The sequence below is a fragment of the Coregonus lavaretus genome (assembly GCF_964263955.1).
Source record: "Coregonus lavaretus genome assembly, contig: HAP1_SCAFFOLD_438, whole genome shotgun sequence".
NCBI classification, from domain to species: Eukaryota; Metazoa; Chordata; class Actinopteri; order Salmoniformes; family Salmonidae; genus Coregonus; species Coregonus lavaretus.
In genome coordinates, this window is record NW_028159714.1 from 287953 (window position 1) to 299360 (window position 11408).

The following is an 11408-nucleotide window of genomic DNA, read 5'->3' on the forward strand; positions in this document are numbered from 1 at the left end:
GGAATTCGTTCTGATCAGACACACAGGGAATATGGCGGAGGGAGATTCATGGGGTAAGAATCCAATCCACTTGTGTGGGAATGGAGCATTCTTCAAATTTGACACTTAACCGAAACATTGCCAATAAAAAATACAAGATATTATAGTTTACATTTGTGTATTGTTTGTCTTAGATGCTGAGCCTTTCGATCCGGACGAGCCCGCCATCGGGGCCAAGAAGGCTGTTGTGGCAGACAAATGGGAAGGCGAGGATGCGGATGAGGATATCAAGGTAACGATAGCCGGCTGACGTTAGCTAGCTAGGAACCACATACACCGTAGTTGATTTCGAGAGCGTCACCTCTTCGCATCCTAACTAGATCGTACAGATGATGTTAGCAGTGTTAACTACCTACCTACCTAACTAGCTAACAGTGGCTATCTAATCAAAGTTAGCCGAGTGGTCCACAGGCTAGGATCATACAGATGATGTTAGCAGTGTTAACTACCTAGCTAACAGTGGCTATCTAATTAAAGTTAGCCGAGTGGTCCACAGGCTAGGATCATACAGTTGATGTTAGCAGTGTTAACTACCTAGCTAACAGTGGCTATCTAATCAAAGTTAGCCGAGTGGTCCACAGGCTAGGATCATACAGTTGATGTTAGCAGTGTTAACTACCTAGCTAACAGTGGCTATCTAATCAAAGTTAGCCGAGTGGTCCACAGGCTAGGATCATACAGTTGATGTTAGCAGTGTTAACTACCTAGCTAACAGTGGCTATCTAATCAAAGTTAGCCGAGTGGTCCACAGGCTAGGATCATACAGTTGATGTTAGCAGTGTTAACTACCTAGCTAACAGTGGCTATCTAATCAAAGTTAGCCGAGTGGTCCACAGGCTAGGATCATACAGTTGATGTTAGCAGTGTTAACTACCTAGCTAACAGTGGCTATCTAATCAAAGTTAGCCGAGTGGTCCACAGGCTAGGATCATACAGTTGATGTTAGCAGTGTTAACTACCTAGCTAACAGTGGCTATCTAATCAAAGTTAGCCGAGTGGTCCACAGGCTAGGATCATACAGTTGATGTTAGCAGTGTTAACTACCTAGCTAACAGTGGCTATCTAATCAAAGTTAGCCGAGTGGTCCACAGGCTAGGATCATACAGTTGATGTTAGCAGTGTTAACTACCTAGCTAACAGTGGCTATCTAATCAAAGTTAGCCGAGTGGTCCACAGGCTAGGATCATACAGTTGATGTTAGCAGTGTTAACTACCTAGCTAACAGTGGCTATCTAATCAAAGTTAGCCGAGTGGTCCACAGGCTAGGATCATACAGTTGATGTTAGCAGTGTTAACTACCTAGCTAACAGTGGCTATCTAATCAAAGTTAGCCGAGTGGTCCACAGGCTAGGATCATACAGTTGATGTTAGCAGTGTTAACTACCTAGCTAACAGTGGCTATCTAATCAAAGTTAGCCGAGTGGTCCACAGGCTAGGATCATACAGTTGATGTTAGCCGTGTTAACTACCTAGCTAACAGTGGCTATCTAATCAAAGTTAGCCGAGTGGTCCACAGGCTAGGATCATACAGTTGATGTTAGCAGTGTTAACTACCTACCTACCTAACTAGCTAACAGTAGCTATCTAATCAAAGTTAGCCGAGTGGTCCACAGGCTAGGATCATACAGTTGATGTTAGCAGTGTTAACTACCTACCTACCTAACTAGCTAACAGTAGCTATCTAATCAAAGTTAGCCGAGTGGTCCACAGGCTAGGATCATACAGTTGATGTTAGCAGTGTTAACTACCTAGCTAACAGTAGCTATCTAATCAAAGTTAGCCGAGTGGTCCACAGGCTAGCGGTGACAAGTCACCGGGATTGGAGAAGCTATTAGCGTCCGTTGCTATATCAACGGCGTGATGAGCTAATGCGTGGCATTTTGGAGAGCATTACAGCCAAAAGTACATTATTTTCATCCATACTATGTAAACAAAGCTTATTTCCGTGACAATTTCGCTGATTTAAGATGAAAACATTACTTTGAACTACTTTTGGGTACCTTAACATTTCAACAACATTAAAAGTAAACGGTTCTTAGTTTTCGAAATGGCAAAGTGAGCTCCCATGATGCTATTAACGCTTAATTCATGTGCAAATCAGTTCAATTCATACATTGGCTCCTCTGGCTGGCATATTTTTTATTTTGAGCTGCCCATGTGTCTTGTCTTACTAAAGTATGCTATTAGTCCTACTGTGATTATTTTTCCCTACCTCCCTTCCTCCACCACCACATAGCACAGCTCAATAATACAGCAGTACACTTGTGGTTGAATATAATGTAGGACACAAGACAGTTGAATAGTGTTGAACTCACGAATACCAAAAGGGATTTATAACAGTTAACACCCTGTGGAAAACAACAAAGTTGCAATATTTAAGATTGAAATATGAAAAAGTTGTTTTTTGTGGAAGGGGTGTTTCATGAACTTGTTGATTTTATTTAATATATCCACATGGTAGTTATAGACTGAAATACATGAGTATAGGCTAACATCAACAATACAATACCATTATACAGTTATAGACTGAAATACATGAGTATAGGCTAACATCAACAATACAATACCATTATACAGTTATAGACTGAAATACATGAGTATAGGCTAACATCAACACATCAACAATACAATACCATTATACACAGTTATAGACTGAAATACATGAGTATAGGCTAACATCAACAATACAATACCATTTAGTTGAGAACACAGAAGTATGAATGAAAAGTACATAATGAGATGGGGGCAGTCTTGGCAGAAGTAGGGTATGGGTGATTTTAAAAAAAAATCTCAGTTCTGGAGTGTGGGATAGAGAAGAGGTGGGTGCTACAGGTGGTTCTGCCGGTCACTTTCCCTCCACAGGGCAGCCAGTCTCAGAAGGTGGACTTAAAGAGGGAGACTGTAGTCCAGGCACAGCTGTTCTCTTTGCTCTTGGAGTGTTTGCAGTGCTAGTGTATCTCACTGTGCCCAGGATGATATGTCAACCACAGGTCCCTTAGCAGATGAGATCAAACCACATGACATTAACAGTAGCTGTAGATGATGTAATGAAAAGTGGGATCTTGGAGGACATCAGGTGGATCTAGGGATCTTATTGATGAATCAGCAATACACAAATTGGCTTAATTATTTATTTACTAACTAATTAAATAATAACACAATACAAACACACACACACAGGTTATTGATTACTAACGCAATACAATGAAAACAGGTCCCTAGTGGACTGGACTAACACTAGCATGAATGCTTGGGTAGAAGGAGGGGTCAGAATGGAAGGGAGAGACAGCGATTCAAACTATCGTGGTTAGTTTGGAAACTACGCTCACAGTAATCATAATACTTATGCACCCTAATAATCCTTGGTAGAGTTTCTGGTCGTAGTGGTGGTTAGAATGGATACTTCAGATGTACCAGCGGTTGTCTGAGAGGGATTGTCCTTCCCAACTCGTGTCTGTAGTGAAAGTTCTCTAGACGACTATGCATGCCAGCTGCAGACTGAGATGATAAGGTCTAGTGCATTGTCTTCTTCTTCACCTCGTGTAGAGGTTGAGAGTTTCAGAGTTTCTCCATTTCAAACGTGTGGACTAACGTCTCACGTTTTCTGGTCTTTCTGATCTAACCATTTTGTAATGTGTAGCTTCAGCTTCACGCTTCCTGGTCTTGTAGAAATTCAACCATTTGCAGCATCCGGCTTATACCGTAATATGCTTGGTCTTCCTTTGGTGATGGAGTTGTAGTTTTAAACCATTTTGTAACGTTTAGCTCACGCTTCACGTCTGCTGGTCTTGTAGAGTGTCAACCATTTTAAGCCGTGGGCTTCCTGGTCTGAGGTGAATTTCGTCACAAGGCTTTTTATGCACTCGGGGTAAAAGGGCCGTTTGTGCTCATCTGGGCGTGGCCACTGACTGAGAACACATCAATATGGAAACAATCATCTCATCTAGAATGTTAAAATCACATTGTGTTATCTTCACAATGTATTAAATATACTTAATAATTAGTTTTATACAACAATTACAGCAAACCTTATAACTGGGAAGTGTACACCCCCAGAGATACAGTTATGTTGTTCCACCGTCTTTAATGACATCACAGCATAGTAACGAATTCGACATGATTGTTCTTTTAAGTCGCCACCGACCATTTCCCACATTATTTTAAGTAGGAATATTGTTTCATTATCCACTTTTGGATGTTGGAGTCTTGGCGGGAAGACTTCCTTTGGCTCACAGGGAAATTCCCTCTCCCAATACTGCATGGCACAGAAAATAAAGTTTCTGCAAGGAATTAACAACCGGTCATAAAACTGGCTCCCAGGAAAGGGGGTGTTCAAACCTTTGCCTAGCCGGCATCTTTGATCCTCAGCCAATGAGGGCAAGTCATGACACTACCTATCACGAATGTAGTAATTCAGCAATAAATCAATTAATTTACACACATACATACATTGGTATTCAATAGGTACTGTTATTGCTAAAATAACCTCACTGCAACAGGGTTTCTTGTGATCTACTAATACAGGTCCTTCCCCTTATGCATTTCCCTGAATAGGCCTATAGTCTGAAACCATCCTCTCTAATAGTAGACCCAGGTACAATCTGATCATTCATGTTGACCAGAAGATTGATTAATGGAGTTCCCCTTTTTCCCATAAGATTTTACAGCTGATATAGCACTTGTCATAGGCTACTTAGTATAAGAGAGAGCTATTTAAATCAACTGAATTTCTACAAACACAAATAATACAATACAAAACAAAGCAAAGCTTAGCATAGCTAGCTAAATAAAGAGTTTTGGAAAAGTGGTCTTACCTCACAGTAGTGTTTGCATCCATCGTTTGCAGGATCCATGCTTGTTTGCAGTATGTTCATGCTAGCTAAATCAAGGTTTGCAAGCAAGTTATGCAAGCAAGTAAACATCAATGACCATGCATGGATCATGTTTTGTACTTTATTCACCAATAATCGGTGAGATTTAAAGCTAAAACATACCGTAAATAACCTGTAACAATGATCCCATTTCCCCCTGTCTTTTGACTGCAGGTGCTTCTCTCTCCGCACGCCTCAGAACAATCAGAACATAACAACCAGCATAGCAACGAACGCTATCGATTTTTTTTTTTTTTCAGTACGTAGCCTGGGCAGAATTTGGCATGCTCTATCAATGGCCCTAGCAACGGACGCTAATAGCAAATATTTTTTTATAACTAAACCAAGATAGACCACAGCCTGTCGTATCAAATAGGAACAAATGAGCCATAGTGGGCAGAACAAGCAAGGAGGTGGGCAGAGCCAAGCACGAGTTAAAGAGATCCTATTGGCGCGTTCTATTATCATTTGCATATTTCCGTTGGGGAACGCAGACTCTGAAGTGCGCGTGTGCAATAACTCGATTCGCCCAAATGGGGCTAGCATATCAGTCTGATGGCCCAAATGGGGCTAGCATATCAGTCTGATGGCCCAAATGGGGCTAGCATATCAGTAGATGGCCCAAATGGGGCTAGCATATCAGTCTGATGGCCCAAATGGGGCTAGCATATCAGTCTGATGGCCCAAATGGGGCTAGCATATCAGTAGATGGCCCAAATGGGGCTAGCATATCAGTCTGATGGCCCAAATGGGGCTAGCATATCAGTCTGATGGCCCAAATGGGGCTAGCATATCAGTCTGATGGCCCAAATGGGGCTAGCATATCAGTAGATGGCCCAAATGGGGCTAGCATATCAGTAGATGGCCCAAATGGGGCTAGCATATCAGTCTGATGGCCCAAATGGGGCTAGCATATCAGTAGATGGCCCAAATGGGGCTAGCATATCAGTAGATGGCCCAAATGGGGCTAGCATATCAGTCGATGGCCCAAATGGGGCTAGCATATCAGTCTGATGGCCCAAATGGGGCTAGCATATCAGTCTGATGGCCCAAATGGGGCTAGCATATCAGTCTGATGGCCCAAATGGGGCTAGCATATCAGTAGATGGCCCAAATGGGGCTAGCATATCAGTCTGATGGCCCAAATGGGGCTAGCATATCAGTCTGATGGCCCAAATGGGGCTAGCATATCAGTAGATGGCCCAAATGGGGCTAGCATATCAGTCTGATGGCCCAAATGGGGCTAGCATATCAGTAGATGGCCCAAATGGGGCTAGCATATCAGTCTGATGGCCCAAATGGGGCTAGCATATCAGTAGATGGCCCAAATGGGGCTAGCATATCAGTCTGATGGCCCAAATGGGGCTAGCATATCAGTCTGATGGCCCAAATGGGGCTAGCATATCAGTCTGATGGCCCAAATGGGGCTAGCATATCAGTAGATGGCCCAAATGGGGCTAGCATATCAGTCTGATGGCCCAAATGGGGCTAGCATATCAGTAGATGGCCCAAATGGGGCTAGCATATCAGTAGATGGCCCAAATGGGGCTAGCATATCCGTCTGATGGCCCAAATGGGGCTAGCATATCAGTAGATGGCCCAAATGGGGCTAGCATATCAGTCTGATTAATCAGATAACACAATTAATTGGTATATATTCGGCCTAAAAGGAATGACTGCAAAATCGTGTAACTGTTCGTTACAAGCCAGAATGTTTAATAAAATTACATTTGAACTTACTCTACCGGTTGTCTGTGCGGTTTGTCCTTTAGCCGCTCAAAATTTTATACAAAATATCCACAGGAAGGTATTGTTTACCGGACTTTTTAGAGCACCATTACTGAAGTTGACGTTTCTATCACCTGGCACATGCGCAAAACCATGTAAACACCTTGCTGAGTTAGTATGCATGCATCTCGTGCACACATGTTTGCTTATGACCGAAGGCACGTGCACAAGACTGAAGTACATATTGACTGAAGTCGGCAGCTGTTTGTGCATGTGCCAGATGATTTAACTTTCTATTTGAATTTCAACTTCAGTACCAGCACTCTAAAAACTTGGTTTAACAATACTTTCCTGTGGATATTTTGTCTACAATTGACCATCTGAAGGACCAACCGGTAGACTTAAGTTAAAATGTAATTGTATTCAACATTCCTGCTTGTAAGGAACATTTACACGATTTTTGCAGTCATTCGTTTCAGACTGGATATACCAATTAATTGTGTATGACAGCCTGATTTAATCAGGCTAGTGCTAACCAATGGTGAACGATGAATAGGCTAAATAGTGACGGCTTTGGTTGTAACTGAAGCTAGATACATGACTGGATGCAACATTCTGAAGCATCCATTTTTCCCCTGACCGTGTTTTCTTTTCTTCCTCTTTGTAGGACAACTGGGATGATGACGAGGAGAAATTGAAGAACGCAGAAGAGAAAAAAGCAGGTATTTAAACCATATGACTTGAACCAGTGAGTTCCTATTATATTAATACAAGTTCAAGTTAAATCCTATTTTTTTCCATTTTCGTTTCTTTGTAGCAAAACTTTCAGAAAAGAAGAAATTAGCTGAAAAAATCAAAGAAAAGGAAAGTTTACAAAGAAAAAAACAAGAAGAGTTGAGAAAGAGGGTAAGTGCCTTGCATACTGGGATTTCTGCTTGTCGTTGGAGTACATGATAGTAGCCACAGTAACCAACCCAGCTACTGCGAATGCTAGTTTGATTCTCAAAATCCAGCAGAAACTTGCCGTTGCTTCCATAGATATTAGCACATTTGGGATGCCTTGATGATTTTAATTATCTTTATATCATTTGGTTTGGGTACAAATTAGTATACTGTACTGTTGTGCATCCGGTTTTCCCATAGACTGGAAACAAATAGGGTTTTCCAGACCCAGATTCAACCTCTAAAATCATCCCAAAGTGTTTCACAATGTGTGCATGTACACTGAGTGTACAAAACATTAAGGACACCTGCTTTTTCCATGACATAGACTGACCAGGTGAAACCAGGTGAAAGCTATGATCCCTTATTGATGTCACTGGTTAAAGAAGGATTTGTAAGCCTTGAGACAATTGAGACATGGATTGTGTGTGTGTGCCATTCAGAGGGTGAATGGGCAAGACAAAATATTTAAGTGCCTTTGAACGGGGTATGGTAGTAGGTGCCAGGCGCATCGGTTTGTGTCAAGAACTGCAACGCTGCTGGGTTTTCGACACTCAACAGTTTCCCGTGTGTATCCCGTGTGTATCAAGAATGGTCCACCACCCAAAGGACGTGCACAACTCAATATTAGGAAGGTGTCCTTAATGTTTTGTACACTCAGTGTATAGTCTACACTGTGTGCATGTCTACAAGTCAATGTCTGCTGGATCTGAAAGTATACTATTTCTAATTTATTGCTTGGTAGTTAGAGGAATCTCAGGAAACAGAGCTCACACCAGAGGAGGGGCTAGCAGAGAAACTACAGGAAGAGGAAACGGAACTCACACCAGAGGAGGAGCTAGCAAAGAAACTACAGGAAGAGGAAACAGAACTCACACCAGAGGAGGAGCTAGCAGTGAAACTACAGGAAGAGGCTGGTCTTCTACTGGCTCAGGATGCTTTCGGTAAGAGACCAGGGCCCGGTTTAAGGCTGAGTTCATCATTAGAACCATCGTTAGAACAATAGACCCTAACGGTGAATTTAGCCTTAAGATGACTTTGGGAAACCGGTCCCAGTATTACAGGAAAAGGAAAAGTTTGGCCATGTCTGTTTATATAAAACCTGTTTGTCTGTTTATCATATGTCATGATACTGTCAGTAAGCGAATAAGTACATGGTTCAATTTGCTTATGCATTGATCCGTTTATACAGCACATTCGGAAAGTATTCAGACGGCCCTTGACTTTTTCCACATTTTGTTACGTTACAGCCTTATTCTAAAATGGATTAAATAGTTTCCCCCCTAAATCTACACCAAATACCTCATATAGACAAAGCAAAAACTGGTTTTTAGAAATTTTAGCAAATGTATATAAAAAAAAGAACTGAAATATCACATTTACATAAGTACTCAGTACTTTGTTGAAGCACCTTTGGCAGCGATTACAGCCACGAGTCTTCTTGGGTATGACGCTACAAGCTTGGCACACCTGTATTTAGGGAATTTCTCCCATTCTTCTCTGCAGATCCTCTCAAGCTCTGTCAGGTTGGATGGGGAGCGTCGCTGCACAGCTGTTTTCAGGTCTCTCCAGAGATGTTAGATCGGGTTCAAGTCCGGGCTCTGGCTGGGATCTCTCAGTACTTTGCTCTGTTCATCTTTTCCTTGATCCTGACTAGCCTCCCAGTCCCTGCCGCTGAAAAACATCCCCACAGCATGATACTGCCACCACCATGCTTCACGGTAGGGATGGTGCCAGGTTTCCTCCAGACGTGACGGTTGGCATTCAGGCCAAAGAGTACAATCTTGGTTTCATCAGACCAGAGAATCTTGTTTATCATGGTCTGAGAGTCTTTTAGGTGCCTTTTGGCAAACTCCAAGCGGGCTGTCATGTGTCTTTTACTGAGGAGTGGCTTCCATCTGGCCACTCTACCATAACGGCCTGATTGGTGGAGTGCCGCAGAGATGGTTGTCCTTCTGGAAGGTTCTCCCTTCTCCACAGAGGAACTCTGGAGCTCTGTCAGAGTGACAATCGGGTTCTTAGTCACCTCCCTGACCAAGCCCCTTCTCCCCCGATTGCTCAGTTTGGCCGGGCGGCCAGCTCTAGGAAGAGTCTTGATGGTTCCAAACTTCTTCCATGTAAGAATGTTTTTGCTCTGACATGCACTGTCAACTGTGGGACCTTATATAGACAGGTGTGTGCCTTTCCAAATCATGTCCAATCAAATGAATTTACCACAGGTGGACTCCAATCAAGTTGTAGAAACATCTCAAGGATTATCAATGGAAACAGGATGCACCTGAGCTCAATTTTGAGTCTCATAGCAAAGGGTCTGAATACTTATGTAAATACGTTTATTTTTATTTTTTATAAATATGCAGAAATGTCTAAAAACCTGTTTTCGCTTTGTCATTCGGGGTTATTGTGTGTAGATTGATGAGGGGAAAAAAATATTTAATCAATTTTAGAATAAGGCTGTAACGTAACAAAATGTGGAAAAAGGGAAGGGGTCTGAATACTTTCTGAATGCACTGTATTCATACCCCTTGACTTATTCCACATTTTGTTGTGTTACAGCCTGAATTCAAAATGGATTAAATATATTTTTTTCTCTCACCCATCTACACACAATACCCCGTAATGACAAAGTGAAAACATGTTTTGAGAAATTTTTGCACATAAAAATGAAAATTTGAAAATGAAATACAGAATTACCCCTGAGACAATACTTTGTAGAAGCACCTTTGGCAGCGATTACAGCTGTATTGTGCAACATTTGCCCATTTATTCTTTTCAAAATTCTTCAAACTCTGTCAAATTGGTTGTTGATCATTGCTAGACAAGCATTTTCAGGTCTTGCCATGGACTTTTCAAGTAGATTTATGTCAAAACTGTAACTCGGCCACTCAGGAACAATCACTGTCTTCTTGGTCAGCAACTCCAGTGTAAAATTAGCATCCCACCTGTGTTTTCAGGTAGCCCGTGAAAGCCAGCATGTATAGAATACAATAATCTACAAATATTTAACACATTCTAATAATTCTCATGTGCCAATTTATCGCCAAGGTCCGTGTCATGATGAAACTTGCACTCCTGTATATCTGAAATAGTTGGATGGTGAAACTTGCCAGAAAAGCAAGGCGAAACAATTCAGGCATTCTTGAAAGTCAGGACAATCCTTTTCCTGTAAATAAACATTTTTTTTTTTATAGTTGGAAAAAATAGATTTTTGCAAGCAGTAGGCATTTAGAATCAAATGTGGAGTGGAGTTTTATAGTTATGCAGGACATCACTCTGCCCAAAAAATGATTTGTCAATCAATATTTAATCGAAGGAAACACTTTTTCCATCATCATTTGTTGCAATAAAGAATCCTGTCAAAATGGATAAAAATGCTGTTGATATTTAGAACGTTTATCTGCCGTTTCCGCTTTTGTCGAATAAACCCTGGGTCAACGGAAACCTGCCTAGTGTCTGGTGGAAAGCAGATTGAACCAGGTTTTCCTCTAGGATTTTGCCTGTGCATAGCTTTTTTATCATCCTGAAAAAGCAATGTGTTGTATTGGATTTGCCCCAAACATAACACTTTGTATTCTGGACATTAAGTTAATTGCTTTGCCACGTTTTTTTTGCGTTATTACTTTAGTGCCTTGTTGCAAACAGGATGCACGTTTTTGGAATATTTTTTATTCTGTACAGGCTTTCTTCTTTTCACTCTGTCAATAAGGTTAGTATTGTGGAGTAACTACAAGTTTGTTGATCTATCCTCAGTGTCCTCCTATCACAGCCATTAAACTCTGTAACTGTTTTAAAGTCACCATTGGCCTCATGTTGAAATCCCTGAGCAGT

The 11408-nt window shown here is 41.6% G+C and overlaps 1 protein-coding gene across 2 annotated transcripts in view; it reads left to right on the forward strand.

The window, feature by feature from the left end:
* Positions 1-11408, forward strand: part of LOC311122517 (uncharacterized protein) — a 12443-nt gene continuing 1035 nt past the window's right edge. Inside the window, exons 1-6 of one of the 2 annotated variants that reach the window (XM_084196857.1) lie at positions 7-53; positions 174-271; positions 7306-7360; positions 7456-7544; positions 8326-8524; positions 9087-11375. In XM_084196857.1, coding sequence (XP_084052983.1) covers positions 32-53; positions 174-271; positions 7306-7360; positions 7456-7544; positions 8326-8524; positions 9087-9334 — 711 coding nt within the window. In that variant the 5' untranslated portion in view covers positions 7-31 and the 3' untranslated portion in view covers positions 9335-11375. Of the gene's footprint in view, positions 54-173; positions 272-7305; positions 7361-7455; positions 7545-8325; positions 8656-9086; positions 11376-11408 lie in introns of those variants that run through there. The other variant, XR_014612463.1, reaches the window with a different exon arrangement.